The sequence below is a fragment of the Papaver somniferum genome, chromosome 2 (assembly GCF_003573695.1).
Source record: "Papaver somniferum cultivar HN1 chromosome 2, ASM357369v1, whole genome shotgun sequence".
NCBI classification, from domain to species: Eukaryota; Viridiplantae; Streptophyta; class Magnoliopsida; order Ranunculales; family Papaveraceae; genus Papaver; species Papaver somniferum.
Genome location: NC_039359.1, coordinates 174,692,735 through 174,713,824, shown reverse-complemented (window position 1 = coordinate 174,713,824; position 21,090 = coordinate 174,692,735). Strand labels below are relative to the sequence as shown.

General features: G+C 36.3%; 1 protein-coding gene across 1 annotated transcript in view; it reads right to left on the bottom strand.

Annotated features, from left to right (window-relative positions):
* LOC113352435 (inner centromere protein A-like) overlaps nucleotides 1-16,636 on the bottom strand; it is a 38,754-nt gene extending 22,118 nt beyond the window's left edge. The window contains exons 1-3 of the mRNA XM_026596253.1: nucleotides 16,067-16,636; nucleotides 12,950-13,243; nucleotides 12,419-12,655 (exon numbers count right to left, since the gene is read on the bottom strand). Of these exons, the coding sequence (XP_026452038.1) occupies nucleotides 12,419-12,655; nucleotides 12,950-13,243; nucleotides 16,067-16,636 (1,101 nt within the window). The remainder of the gene's footprint in view (nucleotides 1-12,418; nucleotides 12,656-12,949; nucleotides 13,244-16,066) is intronic.
* Between the last annotated feature and the right edge of the window lie 4,454 nt (nucleotides 16,637-21,090).

Genomic DNA, 21,090 nt, shown 5'->3' with positions numbered 1-21,090 from the left:
AAATCACTTAAGAAATAAAAACAGAAGGGATTAGGATTCAACGAGTTATGGCGAAACTACCATGTTTTTTTTTTTTTTGATTCTAACACCTGAGCTCTGTGCTTTTGTGAATAGACTCTTTAGATGTTTCCATCTAATCAGATTGGTTCCTCAACTCCTACAACCAAGATGTTCCCATCCACTTAGATTGGTTAGTGCCAACCTTAATAAGCATACATTTATAGGCTCTGGAGTTTATTTATTGCAACTAAAAGCTAACAAAAAGTTTCTTCCCCACCCCCAAATTTAAATCTAACATTGTCCTCAATGTTTCTAATGAAAGAGCAATACCAAAAAGCAAAGTAACATGAGGAATCAGTAAAGAGAGAAGTCGGAAAGATAGTACCTGGGTGAAGAGAGAAATCGAAAACTAATATACAACATACAATCGCCTCGATGGTCAATCAAGGGTAAACAGGGTCCTCCAAAGGGACCTCCTCAACATCACCTGTAGGAAAGAGCTCTAAAAATGGTTTCAATCTCTGACCGTTAACCTTCGAAGAACTACTACCATCTGGTGTCTCGATCTCAACAGCTCCATGAGGAAAGACAGTGCGAATAATAAAAGGACCCGTCCACCGAGAACGTAACTTCCCAGGGAAAAGATGCAAGCGGGTATCATACAGAAGAACTTTTTGACCTGGAGAAAATTACTTTCTTAAAATATTCTTATCATGCACAAGTTTCATTTTGTTCTTATACTCCTTTGCACTATCGTAAGCATCTATACGAATCTCTTCCAACTCATTGAGCTGGAGTTTCCTATGGGCTCCTACCTTGTCAAGTGAAAAATTTAGCTGCTTAACAGCCCAATAAGCTTTATGATCTAACTCAACAGGTAAATGACATTCCTTGCCATACACAAGCCGATAAGGCGACATTCCAATGGGGGTCTTAAACGCAGTACGGTAAGCCCATAAGGCATCAGTAAGCCTAGACGACCAATCTTTCCGATTAGTATTAACTGTTTTCTATAATATACGCTTTATCTCCCTATTGGAAACCTCTACCTGACCACTAGTATGTAGATGATACGGAGTAGCTATCTTATGTGTAATACCATATTTCTTCATCAAAAGCCTAAAAGGTCCATTACAAAAGTGCGACCCTCCATCACTAATTATAGCTCGCGGTGTACCAAAACGTGTAAGTATATTATTTTTCAAGAACTCAATCACAACCCTATGGTCATTAGTCTTACACGCAATCGCCTCAATCCACTTAGAGACATAGTCTACAGCGACAAGGATGTATAAGTTACCAAAAGAATTAGAAAACGGACCCATAAGTCAATACCCCACACATCAAAGACACCAACAACTAAAATAGGGTTCAAGGGAATCATGTTCCTACGGGAAATTCTTCCTAATTTCTGGCAACGCTCACAAATAACACAGTGACTATGGGAGTCTTTAAACAACGAAGGCCAATAGAATCCACACTGCAATATCTTAGCAGCAGTCTTCTTAGCACTAAAGTGACCCCCACAAGCATGATCATGACAAAAGGAAATAATACTGGACTGGTCACTCTTAGGTATACATCTCCCAATAATCTGGTCTGGACAATACTTAAACAAATAAGGATCATCCCAAAAGAAGTGCTTCACCTCGGCTAAAAACCTAAAACGATCTTGTTTACCCCAATGTTGGGGCATTCGACCGGTAACAAGATAATTTATTATATTCGCATACCAAGGTGCTTGGGTAACAAAGAACAGTTGTTCATCAGGAAAACTATCCCTAACAGGAGGAGAATCATTAAGGGTATCCACAACATGCCTAGACAAGTGGTCTGCTACTACATTTTCTGCACCTTTTTTTATCTCTAATGTCTAAGGAAAATTCCTGCAACAATAGGATCCATCTAATAAATCTAGGTTTAGTATCCTTCTTGGAAAGAAGATACTTCAAAGCATCATGATCAGTAAAGATTATGACCTTAGAACCTAAGAGGTAGGATCTAACTTATCTAAGGCAAACACAATAGCTAATAGTTCCTTCTCCGTAGTGGTATACTTCAACTGGACATCATTCAGAGTTTTGCTAGCATAATAAATCACATGAAGTAACTTATTTTCTCGCTGACCTAGAACAACACCAATAACATAATCTGAAGCATCACACATGATCTCAAAGGGTAGGTTCCAGTTGGGTGCCTGGACTATGGGGGCGGTAGTGAGTAAATTATTAAGATTCTCAAAAGCCTCTAAACAAGCATCATCAAATACAAACTTAACGTCTTTTGCAAGCAAATTGCAAAGAGGTCTAGAAATTAAGCTAAAATCCTTAATGAATCGACGATAAAAACCTGCATGCCCTAAGAATGACCTAATATCTCTTACGGTTTTTGGGACCTGTAAAGTTTTAATGAGGTCAACTTTGGCTCTATCTACCTCTATACCCTTCGAAGATACGATATGCCCTAGAACAATTCCTGAACGAACCATGAAGTTACATTTCTCCCAATTAAGCACTAAATTCTTTTCCTTACACCTAGTCAAAACTAATGACAAATGATGCAAGCACTCATCGAAAGACGAACCAAACACTGAAAAATCATCCATAAAGACCTCTAGAACCGTTCTACCATGTCAGAAAATATGCTCAACATACAACGCTGAAAGGTCGCAGGGGAATTACATAGCCCGAAAGGCATACGTTTATACGTAAAGGTACCAAATGGACAGGTAAAAGTGGTTTTCTCTTGGTCTTCTGGGACTATGACAATCTGATTATAACCGCAGTATCCATCTAAAAATCAATAATGGCTACGTCCAGCTAATCTCTCTAGCATTTGGTCGATGAAGGGAAGGGGAAAGTGGTCCTTCCTAGTGACCTTGTTCAATTTCCTATAGTCAATACAGACACGCCAACCCGTGGTCATCCGGGTTGGGATTAACTCATTGTTATCATTCTGGACTCTAATTTTTCGCTTCCGCGTACACATATCCTTAAGAAACTTGGCATAAGCGGGAATCTGCTTAATCACATCTAACACTGGGAGGTTGATAGTAACCTTCTTAAAAACCTCTAATATATCATTAACGTTGGACTCCCTCTTAGTTGGAACTAGCAGCCAGGGGAACGGGGCTCTGGGAACAAAGCCGGGCTCAGCAGGACCCTCGTCGGTCTCTTTAGAGACTCTATCAGTCTGCTCCTTTTCTGGCTCAGAAGGGTGAACTACAACATGTTCACTATCAGGCATTGCAACCTTATTGTCAACTTTCTTTCCACTCCTAAGGGTTGTTATAGAATTCACATGATTATACGATTTCTCTCCTTTAGGGTTAGGATCAGTTTGGCTAGGGAATCTTCCATCTTCTCTTTCACTAATAAACTTAGCTATTTGGACGACTTGAAGTTCTAAGTTAGAAAGAGACTGGGAATTATTCTTAAAATTCTTCCTGGTTTCTTCTTGAAAACCACAGTGGTTCTTTGATAACATCTCATGGTTCTTTGCTAACATAGTAAGGGTTTCTTCTAAAGTGGAGATATTTTTCTCATTCTGAAACTAGGGTTGACCTGAAGAGTTCTTAGCATAACCAAAACCTGGGGGAGGTTGAGAATTACTAGGATGTCCTTGATTCTGACCCTTAGACCAAGAAAAATTAGGATGGTTTCTCCAACCAGAGTTGTAAATCTCTGAGTATGGGTCAAACTTATGACGGTTCTCAAACCTAGCATTGTTATATACAACATGGGATTGCTCTTCACTAACCTGACCTTCCCAAAACGAGTTATTGGGTTCTAATCCACAATTAGACACTTGAGAGGCTCTAAACCCATCATCAGCTTCAACAAGAGACTTATGTTTAGGATGATTCAATTCCAAAGACTCTTACCTTCTAGACAAAGCAGCAAACTTAGCATTAGACCCGAAGTTTGTATCTACCACATTGGTGCTACTTCTACTGACCAAGAGTCTTTTGGGGGATTCAACACAAGACTCCCACTGTTGGGATTTTTCAGCGACATCTCCTAAGAAGGTGAAAGCATCATCAGCAATTTTACTAGTGAACTCACCAGCACACATAGACTCAACCATGGCTTTGGTTGAATAGTCTAAACCCTCATAAATAATCTCTACGAGTTTCATTTTATCAAATCCATGGTGAGGACACTGGGATAGGAGATCATTGAATCTCTCTAAGAACCTATAAAGAGACTCTCCCTCTTGTTGTACACTAGCACTAATTTTCTGCCTAACAGACACAGTTTTATGCTTAAGGTAGAATTTCATATAGAAAGAAGCAATAAGTTCCTGCCATGTTTCAATGGATTCAGATGGTAGGTTGTTCAGCCAGGTCTTGGATTTATCTCTCAAGGAAAAAGGAAACATCTTAAGTTTCAAGACTTCATCAGTAAAGTCTTTTATTCTAATTGTCCCACAAATTTCCTCAAAGTCCCTAATATGAAAATAAGGGTTCTCATCATCTTTTCCTAAGAATATAGGGATCATCTGCAGAATACTAGGTTTTATCTCGAAATTAGCCGTAGTGGCTGGCAATTTGATGCACGAAGCTCGGGTGGACCTAGTTGGGAACATGTAATCTTTCAAAGTTGTCATTGCTGGCACAGCTGAACTACTAAGGGTATTTTCCTCACGAAGAGACAGATTCTCAAAACCGAAGTTTCCAAAAACAGGGATCTCAAAAGAAGAGTCTTCGAGCTCCCCGCCTTCACAAGAATAACTACTAGGTTTATCACTAATCAAACGACCTAGAGTGTTTCTTTTCCAAGACCGCTCTTTAATAACCTTGGGCATACACTAGAAAAACAAAAGATAAAGAAAGAAATCCTAAAAGGAAGAGAAGTTCTATGCAAACACAAAGCAGGCTGACTCCACCAAAGCAAACCTAAAGATTTATAGCAAATAAAAAGCATGATGGCTCCACTTAGATTGTTTCTAGACCTGCTTCTAATCCTTCGAAAGGGAATTCGTTACAATTTAAGAAAACCCCTCTGGAATCAATCCGAGTTTAAGTAAGTTGAATCGAGACGAGGGAAGCTCAATGGAGCTTTGATACCCGAGGCCTCACCGGCGTTACCAGGTGGCGTATTCAACTCGCAGAAACCATCATGAACTTTGAAGCATGCTTAAAAGAATAACCAATATTTTTCGAATGACTTTCCTATTAGGTGCGTTACCCTATAGGTATCGTTCTAGTCAAATTTTAGGCTTAGGTTCGCGTTTGGTTTCGTTTTCCTAAAGAGGGCAAGAAGGGAACGATGATGAAATCCGAACCCTTATCTTGTATGGCAAGTCCTTTCCCTTTACTAGGAAATTAAAGCATCCGTTTTCAAATCCTCGACATATATATGCAAACGAAGGAATACAGTAACTCACTGACAGGAGATTCGCGAGTGTTTCGAAAAACTTACCTCCCGTACCAGACGGGGGATGAACCGTTGAAGTCGACTCGGGCCACGACTCCTATGTCATGTACGAACCCGAGGGGCCGAGGCGATATCGTAATCGCCGTCCTTCTTTGCAAACAGTTTATATTTAAACTACCCTTCCGTAGGGTTTAAAAAAATAAAGTCCCAAAGTCCACAGTCCAAAGTCCAAAAATAAAGTGCAAAAGAAAAAGATAATCTAAAAAAAAATTCTAAAATAAATAAATAAATTGTCTCTCTATCTCTCTTTTTTTAATTAATTTTTATTCTCCTTTTCTTTCGCTCCTTTCGCTTTGATTTTACTCCAAATCTTTAGGTATTCACCAAAAGCTTTGGAAAATTTTTCTTTCGCTCCAAATTCCAAAATCTGTAAGGAAAACACAAAAACTCAAAAACGTAAAGAAGAACAAATAAAATAAAAATGAAAAACAAATAAAAACCTAAAAAAAATCTAAAAATTCTAGCCTAAAGACAAGTCCGCGTCGGCGGCGCCAAAAATTGATATGTTTTTCAATGATGTTGTAGTAATAAGTTCGTTGAGACTTGTGAAAGCAAAAGATTTTATACTTATAAAACTTAAAAATAGAAAACTTATTGCAAAATTGATTTCAAGATATTAAAAGTAACCAAGACACTAGATTCCACTATTACACATGAATGAACGATACCAAATATGTTTCAAAACTCTAACTATCCTTTAAGTCCTTTATTTCTTAATTCACACATAATCAAACAATATTAATTGTATTCCCTAAGAATAGACTATCAATCAATTAAACAAAGTATAATCTATCAAATTGAATCACAAGTAATTAAGAAAATTATATGAACATTTTGAACTCCGCAAAAGCGGTGATTGAATGAATTATCAATTGTAAATTAGAGAAAATAAAATTGTTACCAATCATTCATGCATGAATAGCTTCATCCATTGCCTTGGTTGCGCGAGAATTAGCTCATCATCATGGAAACACGCTCAAAATTCATTTTTATTGCTCAAAAGGTGTTTACAAAGATGAAATGGGAGAAACAATGATAAAACAGTGATTTTCTTTTCTCTCCCAAAAACTCTCCCCAAATGTGCTCTCTAGCTCTCTATTTATACACACAAATACACATCACTCAAATATATTCTTCCATAACTCCAAAATCTTCTTCTTTTTAATTAAAAATATCTTCAGAATTTTTCCTTCTCTTTATTCTATATATTTCTTTACTAAACCCATATCTTCTTTAATTCGCAGAATAAAATAAGATAAATTTTCTAAGGATATCTTTCTTGTTTAATACAAGATAACTTCATTTTTCTTCAAAACTTCATGTTTGTAAGGCAAGAAAATATTCTTATCTTAAAGATAATAAATCCTTTACCGTTGAAACCAAATTTCCCGCCAATTTTTTCTTTTCAAATCAAGGAAGAAGGTGGAGCTTCCTTAACCAGTAATGGGGTGCGATTAGCAGTTGGTTCCCTGGGGTGCCCCTTATCAGTTAGGTGCCCCTTGTCGAAAACTGAGAGTCCGAATAACATGTGTCCTCCTGGGGTCCAAATAGCACTTTTTGAGCAACTTTTTCCACACAAGTGTATTTCTCCAAAAACACCTACACAAACATAAAAACACCATAATAAGTACAAAATCAAGCACAAGCAATAGAGACACTGAGGACAATTCAGACAAAAAAATGTGTCTATCACATACTTACAATGTATCTATAAACCCTAATTAACCTTTTTTTTCCAGAAAAGAGGCGAAGCTCATACAATATATTGATAATACCGATTGTGAAAATCGGAAACATTACAGAGATCTTTCAAGTTCATCATACATTTATCAGGATTATAGTGTCTCCCCCCAATTCTTGAACAATCTTATCCATCCAGACATACCAATCATTTCAGAATCCTAAGAGGTCCAAGCCTCAACAAAGGGCCAAATTGATTTTTTAACAAAATCAATTTGTGTTACTGCATAAAGCAGTGACTTGATTAAAGACAACCCAAAATTCTGAAAATCATGTACAATCAAGTAACATGATATGTATTTAAAGTGACAATATATACCTAAATCTAAGTAACAAGAGCAGTAACTGGGGCAATTTCCAACGTAACAAAGGTCACCTGAATCGATTTTTAGCGGTTTGGATCCGGACAAAACGAACTGAATCGTCTTAGGAGTCTTGGCAACAGTGGTTGTGACTGATGAAGTAGAAGAATTGTTTTAATTCTTGCTGAAGTTATGAGTAACTTTTTTCCAAACCCAAAGTGAAACATGGGACAACCAAAGTAATACTGTATATTAAAACCGTTGATTTTACAATTTAATTTTGATATGTATAAAAAACTTTTCGATTTTCTTATTAGCTATGGTAATGCTCTCTCGCCACTTAGATCATAATGCATAATTATTCATAGCCATAGATCAAAGAGAGAATGTGGCACATTGGAACAACTAAAAGTCAAAATACATATAACAAATAGATATATAGATTGAATCTTGAGTCTTCCATTTCATCTTGAGCTTATACAAAAACTAACGTTATTCATTTGGCGAGGTTATACAAAAACTTTTACATATGCTCATCTTCTAGCCATCTCCAGTTACTCCTACGGAGAATTAGAAAGGCCGATAGACACGATATCACCAACAGATTTTGTCTGTAAATCGTAGAAGCAGATTCAGAAGCAGCAGTAGCAGCGATGTCTTCCTTACCCGGAACTCTATGGTTTGAGATCCTTGTAAAGGTTCCAGTAAAAACAACATTCGTTTGCAAGTGTGTGTGCAAGTTTATGCGTGATTTTATTTCACATACTAACTTTGCTAGATTACACACGGCTCATGTCGTCCAGAAAAACAACCAAAAAATTCTTTTTACTACCGCTGAACCGAATATATCAGCTCATACTGGATTTTTAATATCAAAAAAAAATTTCTCAGTAGCTTACGATTGGGTATTGGCATCCACAAATATTATGGAGTATACTATTTTATCTGATGTCCCTTACATAAATTCAGAGTTTAAAGTCACCATGTTGGGTTCATCACAAGGTCTGGTTTGCCTGTTGTTTACAAATATCCTTTCAGTGGATAGAGAAGAAGATATCCCTTCTTAACATTTCTTCTCTCTTTGGAAACCCACTACAACAGAGTATATGAAGTTACCCGATTTGCAATCAGATTATGAGTACAACGACAGTGACTTCAGGGCTCGTAGTTTCGGTTATGATCACAAGACTGATAATTTTAAACTGGTATTATTTCTGCTCAGGTTCGACCAAGATGATGGTTCCAACTTCTGCATCTTCAACTTACGGCAAATTCATGGAGCGCTCAAATCGTCCCATATGTTATCATCCAATCTCCTCGTAGTGGGGTGTTTCTTAATGGCTCTTTCTATTGGGAGTCTAGAATGTATAACAAAGACTCTAAGTTTGTTTTATCGTGGGATATCAATGAAGAGGTATTCAGAGAGATGCAACTACCAAATATATCTTGGGGTCAAGGCCATGTGTTGAAGGGTATAGGAGTAATGGATTTGCACCTTTGTGTAATTGTACTGTCAGTACATGTTCCAATGAATCTCGTTGATGTGTGGGTGATATGGATCTGGGTATTCTTGGTGTAAGTTTCACGCCATTACCCATGAAACCATTGTTGGTTATCCTCGTTACATAGGTTGGAATCACTACTTTTACCCCTACGCGTGGCGTTAATTTTTGAAAGTGGTGAGATTTTATTCTGGATACCTGGGGAGGGTATTTTATATGATCTAAAGCACCAAAAAGTAAAAAAATAAATATGCGGGAGATCATTTTTTATCAACAGGGCTAAGCAATTATTTGAAAACCATGGTTTCCCTAGGCTATGGTACTTATGTTGTTGGTATATGTGAATTACATTAACCAGAGGAAGCAAAGGATGAAACCATTATTGGATTGTCTTTGGGGGTGCGGATAATGGCGGAAAAGTCAAACAAAAATTTGATCGATCAAAGAGGATAGATTAAAATGCACACAAGCCGTTCGCGGCCGAATACAAAAGCCAAGAGCGAAAAGCCCATAGAAACGTAGAATACAAAGAAAACTCTAAGAGAACAAAGAGTTTCAACAAAAGAAGACACAACTTGTGAAAAGAGCAACTTGCAAACTACAAAAAGGACCACCGCCTAAAGTCATATAGCATACTTGTCAATTTCTTCTAAAATTAAATCATCGTGGTTTTTTTCTAGTTTCCTAAACATTTCTTCACGATAAGTCTTCAAAGGAGGAAATTCTAATCCCAATGAAGAACCAAACCCCACGAGTTTATCTGCGGACACTTTGTTAGGAGCTTTAGATTTATGAGGCTTTTTCTTTGTTAAACTTGAAAAGGAACCATTTAGAAACATACCTGTACCTTTAGATCTAAGCGGCAGAGTCAAATTTTCTTCTCCTTTTTATTGGGTTTAGCGGGTTCTTTCCATGTTTGTAGAAGGAATGTTTTGTAATGTAGAAGGAAACTATCGTCAGTACTATCACATTCGTTTGTCACCTGTTTTTAAGTGAAAAATTGAGTTATTCTGGACTCCGGAATGAAACTTTCTGTTTACATTTGTGTAAGTTTATCTGGTGAAAAATAAGGTTTTCACCATCCACATAAAGTTTCTGTTTGGAAACTTCTTCTTTCACCTTTGTTAATTTGTGAACTTTCATTCATTTGTTAAATTGGACAATACGTGTCACGATCTTAATGGTGAAGAAGGGAATGATTCTAGCACTGGGATTGGTAATGGGGTGAAGATGGGAATAGTCAAAGGTCTGGATTAGTTGTCCTATATCCGGATTATGTTAATTGTCCAAGTTATAGAGTTTTCCGTGGGGAACGTAGTATCTGTCTGTCCAACTCATTGTCATGCGATGAACGATTTCCCACGTTAAATATACGTTGAAAAACACATTCTCTTTCTCTAGCCTCTACTCTCTACTCTAGCCTTCCCCCACTTCCTTCTACCGGTTTTATACACCGGATAGATACACCCCTATGTGGCATTGATAACCACCCTTCACTGTTGCTACACCCTACACCACTATGTGACAAGACGAGACGTTTGCTTTTTCATCCAATATCACTCTACCCCATAACCCCATCCTCACTAGTCCGTATGAAAATATGTTTGCTTTATTTATCCTATTCTTTACTACTAATCCTGGACTCTCGACCTATTTTACCCTTAGTAATAACAAAAAGTCTTAATGTACCCAAGTATTCTCGAGTAGAATTCAGAAGTCTTTTCGACTACGGTGAAAAACACATTCTCTTTCCAGTACGTTTATACCCTAACCACAAACACAAGCATGAAGCACCTTACTTAAATATACGGTGAAAAACATATTCTACCCTCTAGCCTCTACTCTTAGTTCCAATCTCGAAAAGACGTGTAACTGACATTTGCTTTTCTGACTGTCAGTCTCTTTTCAGCCTCTTTACTCTTGACAGTTAACACGCGAAAGGAAAACTCTTAAGCTGGGACATCATGTGAATGCTAGAGTCATCCCCATATCCATCCCACTATTAATCTCAAAGCTAGAGTCATTCCCCTCTCTACCGTTTAGATTGTGCCACATCATGTCCCAAGATTTGGATAAGCCCCTGACATGTAGTTTTATCCTTGTTATTTTATAAGCTTAAGTCAGGATGAATCCAATTTCATTCTTTCTATTATTTGGGTGTCCATTTCACCAATACCAATTTTTACTTGTTCATTAGAACCATGTTTTAAAAATATTTAGAAAATTATCCTCATTCATTAAGACCAGAAACTTAAATCTAAGGCCTAATTGACCAAAAACTGTTTTTCATGTATAGTATTGGCCGATAAAGCAGATAACTTAACGTTGGGATAAGAAATGAATAAAGATAGCCTGAGAGTCGACTTGAGAAATGTATCGTGAAAATTTTAAAGCAGCTAATAAATTGTTGAAATAGTCTAGTCCAGTGTTAACTCTTCCTCACAATAAAAGTACAAGATACAATTACAAGGATATTGCCTATTAGGATAAAGCAGCAAACATTTTAAAGATAACATTTTAAAAACAGGTGGAAAAGGAATTTTGCACTGAAAGATGTGAAAAACCAACTTCCACCCATTGGTCCCATCCCCGGGGTTCTATTTTCTCCTCGTAAAATATATTAAATTAATAATAATACTCTGTATAAATAATCTCCCTCAGTCCAAGATATAGAGGGAAGATCACTGGACACTCAGATGCACACTATTTATAAATGACCTGTTTACCAAAAGAGCGTCATGGATGGAGTATTGACATATTGTGAAGTCTTGTGATTTGGGTTCTTCCAAATATGTTTTGGTGGATTTTTTGTTTTGTCGTGTTACTGTTGGATATTTATTTAAATAAGACTAATCTTGAAGCAAATGTAACCACAAGCCAACTTTAAATCGTAATTATTAACGATAAGAACACACTCATATATGATCAATCTATAGACAGATCATAAAAATCCCTGTGACTGTGAGGGACTAGGGAAACAAGTAGTGAAAGATTTTTTCTTTTAATAAATAAACAGGATTGGTGATAGGCCCGAAAGTTACATGACACAAACCAAATACAACATGACCGACTGTATAGAATCATACAGGACCCAGTGACGAATCTTAGATGATAGAATCTCAGGTAATAGGATCTCCGGTAACAGAATCTCTAGTAACCAATAACAGTATCGTCTGCTTACGTACAACTTGAAACGTTGGAGACTTGGAGCATGATTCAAACCCTAGTTACATTTTTTTAAGGAATTTTTAAATTAATCTCAAAAACATCCTCTTTCATGGAAGAAGATCTGAAGGACCAAAAGTAATTAGAATCTTCAGTTGGTAAACAAATTCGCCGGAAAGATGTCAGATTTCCTTCACCTGCCAGAGATGATCACCAAGGATCTTGAAACAACATTCAACAGACCAAGACCCAAAACTAAGAACACATTTACCAAGACCGACACAGTTGCCAAGTATGAATAACCCAAAACTATTACAACCGGATCACATAAATCTAAAACATTACCGACTAAAATCCGATCAAAACAACCATTTGACAAAAGACCCAAACTGCAAAGCTTAGGTAGAGATGCTGCTGGTGCTGAAGGAAATACAATGGATGCTTCTTCTATTTTTTCATCAAAGAATAGCTGTATTGATGAAGGTAACGGCTGGTTTCTTCTTTGGGCCTTAACCAGAACCAATAACATAACCGAACAAACAAGATCCACAACCCAAAATCACTTGAACCTTAACCAGAATCAAAATCTTGAAATACCACCGAAAACTGAAATACAAATAAAATATAGGTCCTTTTCCGAAAAACAAATAAAGAGAGATCATTGCTCCTCAATTCCACGGTGCCTTAGCCAGTGCTACAAATTGCTTCCTGATCTCGCGGGAATCCTTCTTGATCTTAGTTTTTCTTCTCTCAATAAAAATAAGTTTATTCTTCAACTTTTTAATATTCTTCTCACACTCACGTTTACGAGATTCAATCTCTTTTGCCTCCCTTTTTTGGCCTCTAATTCGTTCATGTCATCTGCTATATCTTCACGAGCGCTTAAAATCTCCCTTAACTTAGTGACTTCGAAACCAAATTCTTCAAAATCAGACACATCTGATCTATAATCTTCTAAATTTTGGAGAAAAGTACATGGATGAATGGAATCACCAGTTACAATACGAGTAAGACTATAAAAACCAAAATCAAGACCCTTTTTAATTGAATCACTAGTTAAACTTTGATACTTTGAGAATGGAGCATAATGAGGTCTCTGTGGTAAAACATGGAACACTCGGTTTATTCTGGATCTCAACACCTCGGACCAATCTTTCTTTGGATCCTAATCCAACTGATCCATTGCTTCCCTGCTTCTCAATCTTCCATTTCTTTCTAAGGTAGTAAGGTCCTTCTATCACTGAACAGTCCAAAACTCTGTTTATACTATGTTATTACATAGTGGTACCTAAGCCATTTTATTCTTGAAATTTTGTCCACTCAAGTCTCCACCGATTTTATTAAGAGAACAGGGAGGTGGAGAATAGGGAGCTAAATAGCACCCCCGGTTTACAAAGTAGCAAATCTATTACCACCCAAGTTCCTAACTTCAACTAGTAGAAGAAATTTCTCGAATTTGTCTAATGCCTTTCCAACTATTATACATTAGTATTTGACCGAATATAGTGGAACGTCGCCTTTTTTCCTTTGACTGACGATTTGTCCGAAGTGGAATTTTTTACTTTGAAAAGTACGTTTTGCACCCGTGTGTTGAATGAAAATTTATGTTTTCATCTGTGTAAGTTCATCCTCTTCACGAAGTTCAATGTCTTTTTATTGTCAGTATAGGATACAAAATTTTAAAGACAATTTTTATTGGCAGTAGGTACGTCGTCATGACATGTTTAACAATCTTGCTAAAAATCATGATAATTTAAATATTGGTTAAGTAAAATATATTGTTTTAACAATCATAATAATAAGAGAAATTTGGTCAATTGCCCAAATATTCTTAAAACATGGTTATAATGGACGAGTAAAAACTAATATGGGTGAAATGGACACCAACAAAATAGCGAGAATGAACCTGGATTCATCCAGGCTTAAATTTAAAAATATCGAGGGTGTAATTGGATGCAACCTGATGTAAATTAAAAATAAGAAAAAGTATTTGAAAATGTGGAAATTTCTGAGGAGCCCAAGTTTGGTTCCTCTCTCTTTTGTAAACCCATCATCAAGATGGTATATATGTGTAGCCCAAAGTACAAGATCTACCATTAAAAATTGTAATTTACGATTAGATTAATAGTTTCACAGTTTCAGTTGGTTGGTTGAATGATACTGCAATTGCTTTTTATTAGTAATTGCGTTGTGTTTCTATTGTTAGCTCTTTAATTTTGTGTCTATTCTCAATTCTCAGTATCTCTTTTTGTACTCCCTACTTCCACTGTTTAGATGCTAAAATAGGATTTTGAACGAACATTAAGAAACACAAAGAAGATAGTTTTTGTTCCACAATTTTTCTTTTTCCACAATTAATGATAGTTTTTTTCCCACAATTACCCTAGGCTAGTAGTTAAGGTTCCTAGTTTTTATATGGTTTCCTTTTTAGGGCCTGATTCCATATTAGAGCATCTCCAATGCTACAGGTGGTTAAGAAAAAGACAATTATGACATGGCTTCCATCTGAAAGGAAGGGGTAAAGGAGAAGGGGCGTGATCGGGTGACAGACTTAAGTCTCATAGAGTCTCCCACAAACTCATACAGCCGACGGATTTCATAACTACGGATGGCTAAGATTTTAACATCAAATACGCGGGTTTAGCAGATGGGTACACGACCCGAATTGAAAAGTTAAAATTTATTTGCCTTTATCATTAACTGATTTTATTATTTTCTAAAAAAAAAAGAACAAAATTACATAGCAGGCAAGCCGCAAGCGAGCAACAAGCTGCGCCGCGACCCGAGTTGAAAAGTGAAAAGTGAAAATCTATTTTGATATTTTACTGACCTTTCCTCTATCAGTTGTTCTTCCCCTTCTCTACTGCAAAAATAAATCTTAGCTACCATGAGTTGATTAAATCATTGATTTAGCTGATTTCTATTAGATTTTTAGTGTTAAAAATCTATAAAATATGAATGTGATCCCCGTTTTTTGTAAGCCAAATATTTTGGTTTCATATCAATTTTTAACCAAGTCACTTTTAGTGATTCCTGGGATTTTGATTTGGAATTGAATTATGGGCTATATTATTTTGAGAGTAGAACCATTTTAGCTATGTATGCTTTAAAAAAAAAAACTTAGCTATGTAATTTGATTCCTTATTTTTAACATTACTCTTAATTTGCAATTAATTTATTACATTTTCCATTGATTTTATTTAGTAATTCTTCTCGTTTTTGTGTCAATATGATTTTCTGTTTCGAATTTAATTTTAATTAGTCGAATTGGTGAAACAAAATTTGGGGTTACTTTGCATTTGTTGTTTAGGGGAAGACTAATGCCGATGAAAAAACAGAACATGCATTTACCAGAGATGCTTAACCCACAACAAATAGATGTTAATATGACCTTCACATGGGATGAATTCACTCCTAATATTGGAGATGCTTAGGGGTAGATTAGGATAAAAGGTTGAAAATATGATGTGTAGCAAGTATTTTAGGACAAAAGAAATCTTATTTATTCATTTGAAGATTGATAATGTAGATTAAGTTGGAATACATGTATCATCTGTGACTAACAATTTAGCAATGTGCTTTAGTTTTTCTTGAAACATGTACTTCAATTACAGCTACGGCTCCAACTTTTTCCTCTCCTTCCTACGGATTTTCTTCTGGTAGCTTAAAAACTCTCTCCAAATTTTCAGTATCAAGGTTATAATACCAGGCTCAGACAATCTATACTTTAAAGTATTAAGAACCCGTAGTTTCACTGATGCTTCATTTTGTTTCATTACTGACAATTTCATGGTTTTATCAGGATGTCATTCGGCCGATATTTTTCTCACTAGGTGTTTAACCTGCATGTCAAAATAGCATTAGAATAAAAAATGCACCAACTTTATCTCTTATGGTAAATATTTTGGAAGCGACTTACTTGTTTTATATTGAGCCCCGGAGGTACACTCGCCCACAATCTCCGAAGTATAGTGGTAAATTTTTTACATGTAGTCAGCTTTTCGAGGTTATACCGACTCCAAACCCGTTGACGATACGCTTCACGTTCTTCTTGTTCCCTTTGTTGTATTTCCATAGAACGTTGTCTTTTTTCCTCTTCTTCTCTTTTTTGTTGCTCCAGTAATTCACGGTTTCTTTGTGCCTCCTCTTTCTTTCTTTGTTTTTCCCGCATTTTGCGCTTTTTTTGTTCCTCTTCTTCCTTCTCCCTTTCTTTAGCCAATTCTTCCAGCTTTTTTTTATTCTCCTCTTCCTCATTTTGTGTGTCCTCCAGCGAGATGTGTGTTTCTTTACTCTGTTGGGTCGGTTGGCTTAAGATAGGATCATGTTCGATGTGTGAACCAGATTCACTATTTTGCATATCTTTTAGGTTATTCTCTTGTTTATGGATATGATGCTCTTGTTCTCTGTGTGGATCACTATCTTCATTTTCTTTTTCTCTATGTGACTTCCCTTTGTCTTGTCCCAAGATATCTTCTAAAATCTTCCGCATTATTTCGAACTCTTTTGGATCCTCTCTTAAACACTTCTTGATTTCACGAAGCTTTACATTTATTATACTTGTATTTTGTTTCTGATCATCTACTTAAGCTTGAAGTTGTTTGATCCTCTCATTCAGCTTTTCCACTTGGGACATCACGCGAAGTGCAATTATCAGGTTATTCTCCAAACCATTCAGAACTTGACAACTAAAATTTGGCTACAGTAAAGATAAAAATCAGAGGTAATTTTTTGTCAATATTTCTTTCTGCACCTGTTTTTCTATTTTCATACACATTCTCTAACATTGTTTTTGCACCCTATGCATCTATGTATTAATGACTTACTTTCCTTTGTCAGGTTTATCGGAAAGCAAATTTCCTGTTTGCAAATCATTACTGGCACCATAATTAAAGAACAAGATAAAACTAACAAATAAAACTTTATATTACCTTTATATCTTTAAATTTTGAACTGTCAAGAGTGTGGATAGTCTTTGATATCATCTTTGTACTCCATTTTGTGAATTTTGGGAACCTTTCGGTGCAACCATCTCTTGTATTGATTTTCTGATTACTTCTCTCCGCGTACCAATACTGAGAAATAAACACACGAATATTAATAATCAGTTACAACTGAATCTTAGTGAATCGAGAGTTTTTAACTCACCAAGAGATAAAAAGCGCATCCATCTATCTTTATATAATCACCGCTCGACTTCTCAATACCATGCATCATGTGTTTGTGGATAAGATGAGGCCAGCTGATGTTGTTTATAACATCTATGCTTTCTACCAAGGTTAGGTAGCGGCAAGACATCCTCGATCCTCCAGTTTTGGTAGAGAAAACTGTAAAACACATGTAAAGCACTAAAAGCCTAACCAGTTCTTCATTTTCGTTCGCCTTTGCACTTTTTAGAATTGATTCTTTCACTTGAACATTAGATATTTGACTGGCTTTAGCTCCACAAAAATACTTCTTGCACAAGTCCTGGACACACTGCTTGTGTCTCTAGCAAGTCTTGTTTACCATTCTGCAATATTTGCATTCCAAAGACCAGAGCCATTTCTTGAGGGGTTGATTCATATCCTTCTTCTTTCCTTGCTAGGAATTCTCCTTTTCCGTCTTCTGACTTTATATACGATTCGGTCAATTTCTTTAGCCCAGGGAGTTGTATTTTCAACTCATCTTTAGTTATTTGGTTGTTGATAAACACTTGTAGTAAATTCCAAAAAGTAGTTGTAGCTAATAGATCCCGTTGTACATCATTCAACACTAATATCTCCTCCTCCTTCCTAACGAAGAGATCGATCAAGTGACCCAAGCCTGCTCTAAATACCCACTGTCTGCTACTTTTTACTGTATCCTCATTCTCGGCTACTGATGTGATGTGTTATCAAAGATCAAACATTAACAACAGTCAGAAAAATATACTTATCAGAGAAGGATTGAAAAGTGGTTTTCCACCGCAAATCTTCTTAATAAAAATATTTTGTGCAAATTATAGTTAGCATGATTTTTGTACCAGAACAGAATGTAAATTTTAAATTACAACCAGTAAAAAGAAAATTGCATTCAGTTGTGAATAGTTTTTTCACAGTGCCTCATAGGATGAAAAAAGGTTTTTGCACCATCAGAAGATGAAAGAAAGTTTTTGCACCATCATAAATAAAGTTTTTCTAGCTCAAAAATTCATTGGTATAATTCTTTCTGATCAACCTTTAGTCTTTGTACCCCGAATTATTTTATTGCTAATTTTGTTATCAGTAAATCAAATTCAGTGGAATAATCTTTCTTCACTTACATCTTATGTAAAAAATAAAATATTATTTACCTATTTCAGGTTCTTTGCTTGGAGTTTCTCCATGTGATTTTTCTTTTTTCTTTTGCTTGACAACTTCCGCCTTTTTTATTTTCTTTTTCCTAGGGTTTTCTGGTGTTGTTTCATCGTCACCATGTCCTCTGTCCCTCTTTGTCCAACTCCCTATTAAACTAAATAAAAATCAAAACCTAAAGTTTTAATTAGAGTATAAAAATGAAACTTATAATAAAGGTTACAAACAAAGACAAGCAAGACATTAGAACAACGGTCCATAAGAAAGAACCAAAATTGGAAACTGAAATTAAATAAAAAAGTAAGAAATTCATAATGTATTTACAGAGATTATCAGAGGACCTAAAATGAGAATTCTGAAATTAAATAAACCAGCAATCCTTCTTACGGATGAATCTTAAACTTTTATTGAAGAAATCAAGGTGAAACCCAAATCTTGCACTCAGAACATGTTCAGAAAATGTGAGAGAGAAAAAATTCTTCACTCAGAAAGAAAACAAAGGTTTTAATGTACCGCATAGGAAACAATACATAAACCGCTCTTTCACATGAATTTTTTTACTGGGTCCCATGGAATTCAGCCGGAACCCACCGTTAACCTATAAGGGTTCAACATGTGTACTTTAGGGGTTTGTTCGGGAAAACCACGGTTTCTGGTTTTTAGAACGATTCCAAAACCCAGGGCGCGGATCCATATGGAAGGGTGGGTGTGGACTTGCCCACCCAGCCCATCTGGTTTCCAAGCCAATTTTCTTTTTATATTTTAGCCCAATTTACCAGTTTTTACCCATTTTGCACCTCCTTAAATGTCCGCCCATTTATAACTTGCGCACCCAATTCTTAAAACCTGGCTCCTCCCCTGCCAAAACCACATTGTAATTAGCATTTAAGGAAAAAAAAAGAAGGCAAATGTTAACCTAGCTACGCTTCCATGTGAGAGGGCGGTTTATGTATTGTTTTTTTAATTTGGTACATTAAGACTTTTTGTCTGTCTACACATACCGTTCAATTAACCACACAGATACTGTGGTTTTCCCAAACTAACCCCCAAAGTGCACATGTTGAACCCTTAAAGGGTAATGGTGGGTCCCCGCTGAATGTCGTGGGACCCAGTAAAAAAATTTATGTGAGAGAGCGGTTTATGTATTGTTTCTTATGCGGTACATTAAGACTTTTTTTTGTACCAAGTAGGATACTAAACAACAATGTTTCAAAAAAAACAACAAAGTAGTATATTAAATGTTGCTGACAAGACCTTTCCGCCACTCTCTCCGCATGCCGAACGTGCCATAGAAGGGTTTTGTCCCTAGACTAGAGAAAAGCATCCGTGAGAAGTCTGATGGTTGGAAACTGAATTATGCATAGACTCTACACTCTTAATGACCGATGACCAAAAACTATTCTCAAACTAGCATGGCAAAGTCCTATGGTGTTCTAATCTAGCATCTAGATTGGCAGCTAGGATACCCATCTAAGTCTTATGGTGGTGTTATACATTACGCAGTGCACTTATTCTTGTTAGCAATGTAAAGTTTTACAAGAGGAAAATATCCTCAAAATATTAAATTTAAATTCGATATCATATGTAGGATGATGTGAGAATAAAAGTGTCAACAGTTCCTCCTTGTAGTTGAAATTCTTATCATATGTCATAAAAAACCGCAACAACTAATGTGGTGTGGGGAACCCATCTTCCCACGGCGAAAATTGGATCGATAGACTCGACAGTCTACTCTATTGAGTTTCGCAGGTCTATACTCTACAGTATTTTCCATGGGGGACCTTGCTACAGCTGGGACAATGGGGATTTGTCCAGATATGGGACAATATGTGGCACAATCTAAGCGGTGAAGAGGAGAACGATTCTTGCATTGGGATTGATAATGGGGTGAAGAGAGGAATGATGGATGTAAATAGCCATGGTTTGTAACATCAATATAACAGCTAGTTTCAGAGAAAACAATCTTGCTCCGCTCTTCATATCTAATACTAACTCAACTACAAGTGTGAAGAGTATCAAACATGAAAAAATCATCAAATATAAACTTAAAGTAAATACTGAAATTACTAAAGCCATGGATTGCTTGAATTATTATTTTGTTTTTCTTCTTTACTGTGGTGTTTATTAAAAAAAATCAGAAAGAAAAGTTATTATAGTTTGTTTTTTAGTTTTGTTTAAAAAAACCATGGTAAAGAAGAAAAGCAAGAGGAAAATTCAAGCAACAATAAATTGGAGAAAAATCAGAAATTGTCCAGGTTCTACGAAGTTTAAAATTTCATCATCAACAGTTGAATACCGAAGGCTGAAGACGAAGACGTTTTTATGGATGCTGAGAGAGTTCGGATGTAAAGGTAAGTGAGTACTCCCAGCCTTGCTAATGATTGATTTCCAGATATGGGACAATACGTGGCACAATCTGAGCGGTGGAGAGGAGAATGATTCTAGCATTGGGATTCGTAATGGGGTGAAGAGAGGAATGATCAAAGGTCTGGATTTATTATCCCATATCTGGACAATAACAGTTGTCCCAAATAATTTTCCCCGGTATGGCCTTCTCCAAAAATTCTTAATGTACCGCTCACCGAACAACCATAAAACAACCACTCAAAGAACTTTTCTCTGGGTCCCGTGG